This window comes from Athalia rosae, chromosome 8 (assembly GCF_917208135.1).
Source record: "Athalia rosae chromosome 8, iyAthRosa1.1, whole genome shotgun sequence".
Lineage (NCBI taxonomy): Eukaryota > Metazoa > Arthropoda > Insecta > Hymenoptera > Athaliidae > Athalia > Athalia rosae.
In genome coordinates, this window is record NC_064033.1 from 5,039,072 (window position 1) to 5,053,885 (window position 14,814).

General features: G+C 40.9%; 1 protein-coding gene and 1 long non-coding RNA gene across 15 annotated transcripts in view; one reads left to right on the plus strand and one right to left on the minus strand.

Moving 5' to 3' along the window:
• The window catches only part of LOC105686611, a 69,229-nt gene that overhangs the window by 41,116 nt on the left and 13,299 nt on the right, over positions 1-14,814 (plus strand). For 11 of the 14 annotated variants that reach the window (XR_007279903.1, XR_007279902.1, XR_007279900.1 and 8 more), the window contains one exon: positions 12,081-12,132. The exons of 1 other annotated variant lie outside the window; for it this stretch is intronic. Coding sequence is in view for 7 of the 13 variants with exons in the window: in XM_048659743.1 (XP_048515700.1) it covers positions 12,081-12,132 (52 nt within the window). In the remaining 6 variants the exon portion in view is untranslated. Of the gene's footprint in view, positions 1-11,803; positions 11,819-12,080; positions 12,133-13,836; positions 14,081-14,814 lie in introns of those variants that run through there. 2 more of the 14 variants (XR_007279904.1, XR_007279905.1) reach the window with 2 other exon arrangements.
• Positions 5,176-9,593, minus strand: LOC125502082. The gene is made up of 2 exons (XR_007279907.1): positions 8,560-9,593; positions 5,176-8,038 (listed from the first exon to the last, which is right to left on the minus strand). It is a non-coding gene; the product is annotated as an uncharacterized LOC125502082 (long non-coding RNA).

Consider the following 14,814-nt stretch of genomic DNA (forward strand, 5'->3'; position numbering starts at 1 on the left):
TTACTCATAAATTGCGGTATACATATGTACTCAATGTACATAATGAAACGATTTTTCAAAAAGAAAAAAAAAAAAAATCATCCTCGTCGTCGATGCTTGTTCGATGTTTTTTTCTTTTTTCATCAAATTTTATTCCTCATTTATTTTTTTCCCCCAATTCTAAAATAAGGAAAATACACGTAAACAAAAAACGACAGGATTCTTTTCTCCTTTTTTTTTCTCTTTTTAATTCGAAAAATCCCTTCCAAAATTCGAGTAGCGTCGCGATAAAAAAAAAAAAAACTTATCAAAAAATTATATTTCTCTGCGAGGAAAAAAAAATGGAAGAATCAAAATATGAAAAACTGGGCGAAAAAATCAGCCAGGATCCGATTTTTCGTTTCTGTTCAGCGTGCAGCGCGACTTCCTCTCGCCCCCCCTCCCCCCCCCTCCTCAATTCCTCCACCTACCCTCGAGTGTACGTCTGGACGGGCGTCTCATGGCGAGGAAAACATGACGAGACGGATAGGGGGAGGGACCTTGAGAAAACGCTGTACGGGGTCCCGTCTGCAGCGTCCGCACGACTCTTACCATGGCAGTCCCAAGTCCGAAGTAGGTATAGAGTAAGATTCACCCCAGATAACTTTCGACCCCCGGGGTCGCCCGCCTCGCTCCTCGACTCCTCGACTCGTACGTTTGTTTTTAGCAGGTCGAAAATTCGTACGCCCCTGGCGCCCCGCTGTCCGCCCACGTGACGCGCGAGAGATAAAAACAAAAGGAGATCCCATTCTTTCGAAAACTCCTAGAGAATGTGGGTACGGGTTAGGTTGGAAAAGGTACATAACGGACAAACGAAATTGCCCTTTTTTTTTTTTTCAATCGAAATATTTCCGGTTTTCTTTCTTTTTTCCTTTTCTTTTTTTTTCAACTTCGGTAATTTTCACGTGGCGACGTTCCGTTTGTTGTCGTTGAATAAGTTTTCTTATTTTTCAAAATTCCTCAACTTTTTTTCTTTTCTCACTTCGTTTTTCTTCGATCGATTTTTCAATCGTAGCGTATATTCGTTGGATCTACGGGTTTTGCGCGACGGTGGAAAAAAAAAACAAAAAATTCGACCTTACTTTCGACTTTGAATAATTTTGTCTATATACTATATATTTATTCATAATCCGATCAAATGTCAGTGTCGACTGCGCGTACACGCGTGCGTATCGCGTGTCGGTGCGCGTTTAATATTCGTCAATTTTTCGAATCGAATCGAATCGCGTTTGGTTTTTTCATTTTATTGTTTTTTTTTTTTTTTTCTGTCTATTACAGAGACGCGCCAAACGACGACGACGACGTGTAGCATGAAGTAGGTAGGCGGGTTTTACGACGTTATCCGATTTTCGAAGAAGAATCATTTTTTTCGCATTAAAATCTTAGAAAATCTCTTCGAAAAAATATCGTCGTCGTCGGAAATTTTTCGAGCCTGGGGTATTATTTACCCATAGCGCGTCGCGTCGTCGGATTTTCGTTCGTGCGAACAGGAACGCGTTGACGCGGCAAAACGCCGACTTCAGGGGGTCCCGGGAGTCGGGCGCGCGAACCCGACGAGTTTTCGAAAACTCGAGAATCGCGCGCCGCGCTCCCCTTCGTTATTCGAACGTCGCCGCGTCGGCGGCCATCTTCTCGCGGCGTCCTACCGTTGGTCGGCGCCCCGCGGTGTTCGGGAAGCTTCGGGGCGGACGCCATCTTGCGCGTCGCTTCGGGGGCGCTCGGCCGCGCAGCCGCCATCTTGGGCCGCCATGTTGCGCGCCCCGAGTTCGCCCTCCGGTTCGCGCGTGTTCGGCGGTATCCGGTTTTTACGTCCTCTCCTCCCACCTCACCCCACCGGCGAGCTAAGAACCGCGCTTGTTTACCGAGAGATATGCACAGCGTATACAGAAGTCAGAGGTAATACATACGTGTATTTTATATTATATTCCGCCGCCTATCAGTATGCGATTTAATACCCCGGCTCGGTGACGTCATTTCCATACCCGACCGAAGTCCACACAGCCTACCCGGCGCGACTCGCTACCAGGCGCGACTCGTTTGCCCGGCAAACAACTTCGACTCGATTCCGACTGCTCTCCTTCGCGCGTTCGATTCGAAGACGCCTTTTTCTCGTTTTCCGAAGATTTTCCGCCCCCCCCCGTATTTTTCCTACGTTCGTTTTTCGTCGGCCGGTTCGATTCGGGGGAAGAAAAGTAATAATACTCTCCGTAATTGTTTTTCCGTCAAATGTTTTTACACCGTACGTAAAATGGCCGATCACGTGAATTTCTATGTACACACAAAACGCAGGCAATGTTATATATGTATATCCGATTATATATGTACACGATATTACAAATCGCGCGTACTCAATTCCAGTTGGACGAGTATCTCGGTATAATGGCGGGCAAAAAACTGAACGGAGGACAAAAAAGATGGAAATAACAAAACAAAAAAACAACGAGAATACGGAGTGAGAAAAAACGCGAATGAGCGAACGATATAGATAACGCGCGTTCTTCTGCATTGGAAAATTTGGAAATCGCGCCTCCCCGAACGTTTCCGAATGTTTTCATTTTCCAAAAACGCGCCTCTTCCAAATTCTGCGAACGGTATACCGCGGGTGTACGGAAATTTCATTGACGCGTCGCGGCGTCCAGTATTATCGCGTACGCACCGATTACTTTTTTTTTTTTCATTTCTATACCCCCGAAGAGAGAAGACGAAGTGAAACTTTCGCTGTCGCGACGTCCCGAGCCGATCGAATGCTCGCAGTTCTCTCCTTTTCCCTTTTCTTTTGAAGCGTTTTTCTGTTTATCTGCTTTTTTTTTTTTGTTTTTCTCTTCGTCTCGATAATCGTCGCGATTTTTTCCTCGCTGCAGCTTCTCCCTTCCGCATCTCGTACCCATACGTATAGCGCCGCTTCACGAAAATCTTCCTTTCAAAATTGACTGTACCCCGTGCGTGTACAAGGCGCGCGTATATACGTACGCGTTTTCTCGGAATCAAGCGAGCATCGTCTATCGTGTGCAGCGCCTACGTACGTACGCGTTGTACGCTTCGAAATGAGAGGGAAAAAGAGTCGCGGACCGAGAGGGAGAGAGAGAGAGAGAGAGAGAGAGAAAGGGAAAAAGGTGGAGAAATACGCCGGAGGAGGCTGCGGAGAAAGAGAGAGAGAGAGAGAGAAAAATGGACGGCGTCGGTCCGCCGCCGCCGCCGCCGCCGCTGCTCTTTCTCTTTACTATCAACTTTTGCTCCCTCCGACTCGCGGTCGGATCCGTCTCTCCGGAGTCTGGACCATTGGTGCGTCCTTCTCGGCGATCCGAACGTTGCCGCGGACAGTGTCTCTCATTCATTAAACCTTCGAACGCCTTCCTTTATTCCCCCCTACCTCCCCCTCCCCCCCTTCCCTCCGCCATTATTTTCCGTTCCCGAAGTTTTTTCGTTTTCGCGATCTCTCAATTTTCCACCTCCCCGCGATCTCGACTCTCGCCAATCTCTCGTTTTCATCTTCATTTTCATTTTCATTTTCATCTCGCCTGTGGTCCGCCGATCAGACGACGAGGTCTGAATGAAACGGACCCGCGGTGCCCGATCGCCGCCCGTTTCGAAGAACGGGTTTTTCGAATACATAAAACCTACGTGTGTGTATGTACGTATTTATGTACCCGGGAGTACATGAGCGTGATACATACCTTGAAGAAAAAAAGTATATATATATATATATATGTATCTGTAAATAACTGAGGAATACGCGCAACAACGTAAACAACAACAACAACAACGATCGCGAGCCAACAAAAGTTTTGAAATTTTCAACTTTATGTAAGTTTAAGTTAAAGTTGATAAAGTTTCGAATATAAAAGCCTCATTTATCTATAGTCGATATACCAATATATCTACGTACATATGTATATATTTATTTACATGTACATACTATCATGTACATACATACATATATATATATGTATATATGTATACATAACGTACGTGTCGTACGTGTATTTCCTTTGTTCTAAAACGCCACACTATCAGCAAGAAAAAAGGAAATAAACGAAGGTAAAATAATAAAAAGACAAATGAGAAGAAACAACGCGATAAAAATGGCGTCGGCAGGAAGAAGGGGGTGGTAACGTCGCGTCGGTAAAGAAACTTTCCGTTTCACCTACTAAACACGGATAGCCGCGTGAAATTTCGTTTGTCGTTCAACTTTTGCGCAAGTTTTCGCGTTGCCGCCTGTCGTTCGCACGTGGGAAGAAAAACGACGAATGAGATGAAAAATAAGAAAGACGAAAGAGAAAAATTCTTCGTCTCTAGATTCGGCTTTTTGAATTGAAATTTTTTCAACTCAAGGACGGAATGATTGCGACGATGACGATCGATCCGATGTACGTGTATCGCGAAACTTCGCGGACCGATTAATTATGCACAATTATAAATGTACTCGAATATTCTATCACCATTTTTTTTGTTGGTTTGTTCGTCCTTCTCTCGTTTTTTATTCCATTTTTTTTTTTCAATTCCTTGTTCTCTTTCGATCGATTTTGTTTATTTTTTTTCTTCAACATAACAACGTAAGAAGGAATAAACAATTTCTAACAAAATATGGTCAGTCATCGACCGATGTGCAGATTATTTATTGGAGTTTTCATTTTCTCACCATATTTTTTCTTCTCCGAGTTCTTTTTTCGCAAAACAAAAAATATAAGTCAAATGTACGCAGAGTACGATGTACATGACTTTTGCAGCGAATGTGTAAGCGTAATATACGTGTGGGTTTATGTACACATATTTAAATATATATATATATATATATATATATGTATAGAAATTTATTTATAATGACATTTAACGCGTAATTTCCATTTATAATTACTTCAATTGCTCGCGCACCGCACACCATGCGCTGCGGGAGGGTCCCCCGCTTTTACCGAACACCGGGAATATTAAAACACATCTGGGATTATTACCACCACTACAACCACCAATCTTATTATCGTTATCATCATTATTATCCTCATATTCATACCAACATACACGTATATATATAGACAGACAGATACACTGTACGTATTATAGCTTCGAAGGAGATTAATTAGTGGGAATAACAATGACGAATTTTTATTATCTCGTTTTTTGTCGCGCTGCAGGTTTTCTTGATTTCATCTTTTTTTTTTCTGTCTTTCGTTTTTCTTCTTCTTCTTCTTCTTCTTTTGCCAAAGGTGCAACTTGACTACTATTTTTTTTTTCAACGCGGTTCTTAATTCCCTTTTCTGCACGGATTTTTCCGGTGATAATTTTTGCAAAGAAAAAAACCGATCACGAAAAAAACACGTATCACCAAAATAATAATAACAACAATAATAATAATAATAATTTCGTGATATTGCGTCAGCTGCGTATAACATATATATATATAGTATAGACAAAAATCGATCATCGATTCGGGGAACATGATTATTCATGTAACGCATAGTATATTAATAGGTGATTCTAAATTATCATCATCATCATCATCATTATTATTATTACTGTTATTATTATTATGTGTAAGTGGGAAATAGATAAAAAAAAAAATTTCGAAGAAGTCTACCGATAATCGTGTGACGTGTGCCGGTTCAGGAAAAAAAAAAAAAAGCAAATGGAAACTTTTTTCCTTCTTCGAGGCACGATATTATTATTATTATAGCGTCGACCGGTTTCTATTTTCTCGTATAATGCATACGGTTTTTTTCCCCCTTTTTTTTTTTCATTTTTCGTTTCTCGTTTTTCGTTTTTTCTCTTATTATATTATCGATTCCCCCCATTTTGGCTAACAATAAATTTAAAGATCAACGTTATGTAATTCGCTCGTACATACCTATACATATGTGTAATGTAAGATTAATGGCTATATACCTGAACGTGTCGGTTTTTACATTTTTTTCTAGTTTACCCAACTATACCTATACATATGTCTGTACATGTAAACGTGGTGTACGTGTAACGTCTATTTTTTTGTCACTATAGTTCATTAAAAAAAAAAAAAAAAAAAAAACCAAAAGAAGGAAAAAGATGGATAAGAATTTTGTTGTTGTTGTTGTTTTGATTTTATTTATTTATTTATTTCGTTATTTTTGGCATCTCAACGGGTGGTGGGCATATACACGGTGAAACGAGAATAGAAAAAGAAAAACTGAACAAACGAAGAAAGAATAAAAAAGCGAAAAAGCAAACAAATTACATCTCGATCCGTTTTAATATACGTCTTCTCAATCATACATATGCAGATGTAACACCGTGATTTTCGTATCATCCTCATCGTCTTCAATATCATCTTTACATCCCTGCCATATCTTATTTTGCAGCTGACTGTACTTGTAGTATAAATTTATATCAATTGCCGGGTACAGCAGCTGCCAGGCTCAATTTATCGTAGGATTAGAAACAATGAGTGAGGTCAAATGGTCCCTTTTATACTTGTAACAACTAACCCCCTCCACCCCTCGTCAGAGTTCACTCTTCTCGTCGGATGACGTCATACGGGAAAAAACGAAGTTTTTCTCTCTCACCCCCGTACATCGAGCGACCCTCGATAATTTGACGACGTTAGATAAAATGCAGGGGAGAAAGTGAGAAAACTAAAAATTGCAAAAAATTCAGAAAATAAACCGTACGTAAAGAATTGATAGAAGAACGACGCCCCGTTTTATTTTTATTTTAATTTTTTCCGTCACGATTCGAAATTCGACGGCGACGGTGCGGACGTTGATCTTTTTCTTGTCATTTTTTTTTTTTTTTTGCTCCTCGCCGAAAAGTAAGTAGAGTTTCTTTTTTCTATTTTTCTCAAGTTTGATTACACATAGGTGTATGTACATACGTACAGAGAGACATGTACACCGCGTTGTGTAACACCTATGTGTACGAGGTTTGTATACACATGTATATTTTATGTATACACAGTGTGCGTTACACAGAGAGTGTGGGTATATGATCAGGTGCGCGAAGCGTTAATTTCGAAAAAAAAAAAAAAAAAAGTACATATACATCATTTGTCAATTTTCCAAAATACCAAGGTACTGCACACAAACGTTCCGTATACATTGTACGGATACCTCCTATGTACGCAATGTACACACACGTACCATATATAGATATATATGTAATTCATTCACTCGCTGTGCCGATGCGGTGCTACCGAAAAAAAATAATATTATCACCGAACGTGTGTCTCCAGTTTCCGTTTAACTCACCTGCATACCGTATATATATATATGTATACAATGTCACAAGTACACACAGTTTTGTGGACATTGGAATCGTTAAATTTTTCCATTTACCAATTTCCCTTTTTAGTTTCTTCTCTCTCCCACGCTCTCCGTCCCTCTTCTACATCGGACGCATTTTCATATTATTATTTTTTTTTTTCCCTCCCTTTCTGTTTTCCTTTCGCGCCATTTTCTCGATTTTTCGGTTTTTCGCCGATTGTTTTTTCCCTATTCATTTCTCCGCCGCTAACGAGTTGACAGCTTAGTCACGTAAACGCGTACGGGAGTGTACCGTGTACTTGTACCTATGTACAACCGAGTATATACACATATATATATATGTATACGTACGCACATACGCAACGATATGCGACTTAGCTCCGAGCGCGCCTATCTCATCCGCTCGTTGAATACGTAAAACGGATTTTTCTTCTTATTTATTTATTTATATTTATTTTACTTTTGTTTCCTACGTTGTTGTCCTTTGTATTTTTCTCTTTTCCTCCCCTCTCTCCTCTCCTCTCCTCTCCTCTTCAACCTGCATCCTTCTCCTCCTTCTTCTCTCCCCTCGTTTTCTTCTTCTTATTTTCGATCCTTTTTTTCTTCTCCCTCTTTCTCTCCTTCTCCTCCGTTTCGTATTCGCTTCGAAGACCGATAAAATTCGTGTTCGCATGTGCGGTACCGCGAGTAAATATACGTGCTGAGGTATACGTACGATTTTTACCTATGTACCCGCTTATGTAACGCGTGTGCAAACACCGCAGACGCCAATGGACATTCTGTCACGATCATCCCTGAAACGTTTTCAAAGTTATGTACACCACATGTACAAAATACATAGAAATGGATTCGTTGATTTCTGGTCGGCTAAGAATTTTGCCCCGCACCGGATGCCTTTTTTCCTCTCTCTCTCTCTCTCTCCCTCTCTCCCCCTCTCTCTCTCTCTCCTAGATAAGATTCATCTCGCACATGACATAGGTACACGCGAGTACATAGGTGTACGTACATAGGTGTACAGATTCACGCGGCGGTCAATCGCGAGATGGAATATTAACGAGAGAGAGAGAGAGAGAGAGAGAGAAAGAGAGACGAATTTAATTGTAAACAACAACAACACCAACAACGACGAGGAGGAGGAGGAGGAGGAGGAGGATAGACGAAAGGATTATAAAAATGGCGATATACGGATAAAATATATATATATATATATATATATAGGAATAAAACGGGATTGAAACGAGCGGCTGGAGGCAGAAGGTCGCAACCGACGCACCAACGGAATATACAAAACTATTTAATGTTAACGTATACATACATATAAAGTAACGCGGTTGGATAGCCCGTCGTACGACCGACGCACGCACACGTACGTACCTACCACAGCTTACGTACAAATTACGCACACACACTTGGCAACGCTGCGTACAAACTAAGTGGCTAAACGCATAACTGATTTACGTTCTTGATTGCCGTGGTGGCGCAGCCCGACTGGATTCGCTCTTCTCGAACGGGGCGCGCGTATAACGTCGCCCGTCTTCTTCGTCTCGTCACGACGAAATTTGAAAAACCCGCGATTCCTTCGAGGGCGTTCGCCGCCCTCGGGATCCTTTTCCCTTTTTCCCTCGCTCCCTCGTTGCCCCGATCTAACCTCCCCCGCTCCCTTTTTCCCTCCTCTTTTTTCACCTCCGTTTCCAGCAGCGCCAGGGTTGGCTGCACCGGCGACGATCGGAACCACATTTCAGGTTAGGTTCGATCCTCGCGCTCCTTTTCCGTCGGATTCTTTCGCGCGAAATAATTTTTCCGCACACCACCGCGACCGAGGGCGATGACGATCCCGCAGCAGTTTTCCCGTATCCTGTAGGATACTTTGTCTCTGATTCCTTTTCAGTCGCAACTTCGCCATCTTTGTTTTCCCCTGAGACGCGTCGACCGCGTTTACGTGTACTGCGTGTGGATAACGCGCGATAATCGGGATCACGTGGGATTCGTTACGAAACTTAATTGTATTAATAATAACGCGAATTCTCCGATTTCGCACATCCCATGTGTTGTGTCATCGTCATCGTTACCGCCGTTTTCCGACCGCACCAAGTGCACTTATACGCACCGCGTCCACATTTTTCCAGATTTGTAACGAGCGTACGTATATTCTTCTTTTTTTTTTTTTTCTTTCTCTTTAATCCGCGTGTGCGTCATACAATTCGCGTACGTACAAATACAAACATATATATATATGTATATGTATACGGTTTACGTACATATCCGCTACGCGGAAGTTACTTCCGGTTTTCTCGGCAGCAACGACACTTCCTTCCGGTTTTCATTATCGTTTACACTCACCCACACACACACACACTCGCGAGAAACGCTCGCGTACATATGTATGTACACCTTGTACATATATACAGAGCGGACAACGTGAAATTGCGCACCCAGATTTTGTGCGCAAGCGTGAATCAAAACGGCAGTCGAATTTATCATCTGCTAGCGTGTTGTACCAACAGCCTCAGATTTCAGCTGTAGCTGTCAAATTGTCGATCACCAATACAGCTGAGATCGCCGTATTTAAATATGACTGAGGTATGTTGTTTCAGGTGAATAATGCGACACAAAACCAGACACAGATAAGTAGGGTAGCATAGCATCAAATAAAATTGATCAATTGAATGAGAGATTAATTAAATGTCGACAGAAATACACTCATCGAAAAGTTCAGGTTAGGTCCTTGTATTTGACAGCTAAATCTGAAAGCGGAGTGTTGTTGGACATTCTGCGAAACAAATGCCGACGATCGCGCATGTGCAAATGGGGTGCGCAATTTCACGTTGTCCGCTCTGTATACGCACGTATGTATACATGCATTATTATCGATAATTACACGACGAAGGCTCATGTGCTCTGAATCACCGTCGATCTCTCTCTCTCTCTCTCTCTATCTCTCTCTTTCCCTCATTACCCTCGACTCCGTTTTCTTTTCGGGGTTTGCGCCCTTCTTGCGCCACTCGCAACCCTCGACGATGGTTTTCTAACGAGACCCGCATCTCGAGTATATAACAAATGCCTGCGTCTGGTTAGATTTTATAAAAGTTTTACTCACGTGACCCTTATGTGTATATATTATATTATATGCACGAGAAATTGGACCATTAAATAATTAGTACATATGTGCGTCAGGGTATATATATGTATATATTGTATGTAAGTAGATGGGAGACGTCGGTCGCGTGTTACAGAAATACATACGGGCCCCCCCCCCCTTTTTTTTCCCCCGCCCCGGCAACCCCCGGCCGAATAAATTGATATAAATTGGCCAGAAGTGACGAATTATTGTTGTTATTGTTGCCCTGTTATTGTTGTTATTATTATCAGTATTATTATTCCTTTACTTTTTACGGACAATGAGAATATGTATTTCAATTTCGACGAGTGCCCACATAAGAATTACACTACTTGATGCAACCGTTGATTATTTTCATTGGTGTTTTACGCTCACGTTACACGAATGGAATTATAGACATTTTTCGTCACCCCTGTTCACGGTTTTCTTTATATCCTTTTTTCCTTTTTTTTTTAAATTTTGAAAAATCGCTTCTCTTACCCCCCCCCCCCCCCCCAAATCGCCATCTCGCGAATACACCTGTAATATTTCACCCGTAAAATCGAAGGTAAAAAGAAAAAAAAAAGAAATCAACGTATCTTCGAAATTCGGTGGTAGAAAATTTTCGCTTTTCCATTTTTTTTTGGTCATCCCTGGGTACGCGTTACGCGTTCGGACACCTGCGCGAGGATCATCCCGTCTCGCGCGGGGATGCCGAGTAGGCGGAGAAGCGCGGAGAAAAATGGAAAAAAAAAGAAAAAAAAAAAAGTTATCGAGGAAAATAGAGGAACAGAGAGAGAGAGAACGAAAAAACGAGGAAAAAAAGACTCCGACTGACTGACTGACTGACCGAACCGCGCGGTGGTTGAAAAGAAGAAGAAGATGAAAAAAACAATATATATATATATATGTGTATAAAAGAAAAAAAAACAACAACGTATATAACCTGTGCAGCGTTATAGGTCGGTCGCGGGGTATAATATACGTGGGGAGAAAAAGAACGAAGAGAGAGATGAAAAGAAAAAGAAGAAGAAAATAAAGTAGGCAAAAGAAGAAAAAAAGGGGGAAAAATTGGGCCCCTCGTCTCTCGCTCGCGAGGGGGGAGACGGACGGGACCGGTCGGTCTGGTCCTTCATTTGAAACGACCACACTTATTTTATCTTATTTCATTTTGTTCTCTTCTCTTTTCTTTTCTCGAGCCTCTATATACATTTCACCTCGTCCGTATGTAGGGAACTTTTTAAGGGCGTCTCTCATCTCTTAGATACATGAGACGAGGATGATCCCGCCGCCGGACTCCGCTAGTCGCGCGTTAAAAGTTTTTCGCTTTTTTGAGATTGAAAAAAAAAAAAAATGAAACAAAAATAAAACAAACGAAGTATGTGAAACGAAATAAATAACAAACTGTACGACGAGGACGACGAGATTCGCGGATCGTTTTATTGCCGCGAATTGGATCTTCTCTTTTTCCGTATATGTATGTATATGAGTATCGATGTTAAATTTATTCAATTTTTTGTTGTTGTTTATGTCGAATGTTATTTTGTAACAACAAATCTGGGTTTAAAATTCTTCAAAATCTTTCGCACACATTTACACGTAGATACACAGGCATATATACGTGGTGTGTACATATAATACATATACCAACGCGTGTTTGACAATTAATATTTTTTTTTTCAAATTTCAATATCAATTCTACTTCGATGCGTTACAATTTTTGTTTTTGTCTGTTTCAGACGGAGAGACGGACATTTTGCATCGTTGTACACATACATGATACATGGGCAGGTACGTGCACACGAGATATTCTTAATTGGGATGGCCCTTATTCGCGTCGGTTCAAATACATATATATATAAATATATATACATATGTTATTATTTTCATTTGAAATACTGTATTATATATGCGATGAGCGTGAACGCGTGGCGTGTGCGAGACGAACGAACGTAACGTATCGTTCGACGGTGGTAGGTACTGGTCGGTGCTGAACGCGACGCCGCTTCAAACCAGGGAAAGTGGTGGCCTACTTGGACACATTGATAAAATAACTCAAACGCCGAGATATATCGAGTGGGATATACGTATCGCTGTACAGTCGGCATATACACACGGAGGTAGTGAATGTGATCGAGCGATATTAACGAAGTTTTAAAATAACCGAGCGTTAAATTCAGCATTTCTTTCGTCGATGTGTATGCACGCGTTTATCGCTCCCTCTCTCTCTCTCTCTCTTTAATTTTTCTTCTCTCCCTCTCTCTCTCTCTCTCTCTCTCTCGGCGGTGAAAACTCGAAAACATCCGTTTCGTTTCGATGTATATCTACTTGTACACGAGTATTTAAGTGTATACCTGAAGCACGCATTATCACGGTTTACGTAATCGCTGGTAGAAATCTAAGATCTTTTTAATCGCCCCTGATTCTGAAACGTATTTTCAATCCTCTTATTCTTTCGCGATTTCCGCTCTTGTGAGGCCAAATCACAAACCACCGCCATTTCGGTGTCACGGAACTCCGAAGATCGTCAGCAACGTTCGGTCCGTCTATCCGATTGTCCGCTGCAAAAATTATAAGAATATATATATATATGTATATATAAGACACGACAAAGAACGAAACGAAAAAAATCGTCCACCACCACCACCACGTTACGTTACATTGAAACAACGCGGAAGTACACCACGTTCTGTTTTCTGGCCACGAATCGCTAGACGTGTGTATATACCAACGGTGACCTTGGGAATTGCTTTTATTGGAGGTCACGAGCCCACGGGGCTGATACAAACCACATCTCGCTCGAAGGTATTATTCGCTTTTGTACATACCTTTGTTTTCATCTACCTGCACGTGAATTCGTACACACGTGTGATACAACTATACGTAGGCCCGAAGGAATTTTTTTTTCTCCTTTTCTTAGGTTTTTTTCTTTCCTTTTTATCCTCGCTTTTCTGTTTCAACGAATTCATGCCCGATACCGCCGGTCGCTGTGCATGTGTATACGGTCCCTGTGTACACGGAATATGTTATGAGATTTTAAAGGAGAGTTTTGTGGAAAGTGAAAGGTGATTTTATGGTATATAACGATATAGGTAGTACATATAACGCGCTGCAGTGGAATATACCGAAATATGAAATTCAACGATCGTTATTATCGTTATTATTATTTCTTGGTACGCGTTAAAACGCGCCTACCTTATACACGAGATAAGCGATGGCGTCATTTAATCCACGGGGAATAACCCACGAAATTAAGTTTCTTTATTTCTTTCTTTACCTCGTTTTTTTCCTTCAAATATACTTCTTTTTATTAATTACCTTGGATTTGGCTTTCTCTTCCGCTTCCTCGATCTTCCCGTGAATCCGTTTACCCCGTTTCGTAGCATTGTCCGCACATTAACGGATCATAACCCTCGTAGACTTCCTCCTCCGGTTTTTTATTTGATTTCCGCAGGTGCTAAATATTTTCTCCTCCATGCGCATTTTTAAATTTAAAAACTCGGCCAAAACAAGACAAGGATCCGAGTCGCGATAATCGATTATCGACAGTCGTTATCGATTCTCGCGCGATACGATGACTCGCATAGTCGAACATTCAAAATTGCACTCTTTTGTTTTTTCATCGTTGTCGCCACCGTCACTCTCAGCCTCAACGGTCGCGTGGATTTTTCATTATCAAATAAAGTGAAAAATATCCGTTCGTCATGTCGATACTGGAACTGGAAAACTTGGCCGAGTGGTGAGTACGATTTTGGGTGAAAAGTCTATTCGGTATTTCGAAACTGTAAGCCACACGCGCGATCCCGATCAGGCAAAAATTCGTGAATTCCATCGATCCGAATCTCCGAATCTCCTGCGATCCGAAAATTCACACCAACCTAAGATCCGAAAAAATGTGGATAAGGGACGAACTGAAAAACGGTCGTCACGAATTAATTCGAGTGCGAAAATTTCGTTTGAAATCAATGTTCGCCAAAGAAATGCGTGACCAAGAAATGGCCATGAGAAAAAGGGGGTACGCTTACATCCCTACGCACCCATAATTGTTCCAATCAATTGATAAATTTGATCGAAAAGAAATTTCCATAATTCTTTAAAAATCAATCAATTTTTTTTTTTTCTCTTAATTATCTATATGAATTTTATTGATATTGACATATATTCATAATAGGTACAGTAATTATTTGTAAATATATATTTATACGTATATTTAAATATATATGTATGAAATTACAGAAAATGAAAAGGTACGATCCTGTTTAATATTTCTTAGAACTTTGGTAAAAATAAGAGATTGATATTTAATCATACCAAAAACAAGAGGAAAGAAAAATTTGAAAATAAAAAAGTTTAAATAAAAATAGAACAATACAAGTTTTCATTGCATTCATCTTACATCCGACTCTAATTTCTTTTTTCTTCTCATATTTTTACATATGTATTTACAACACATCGACTTTTGTTTTTCTAAGG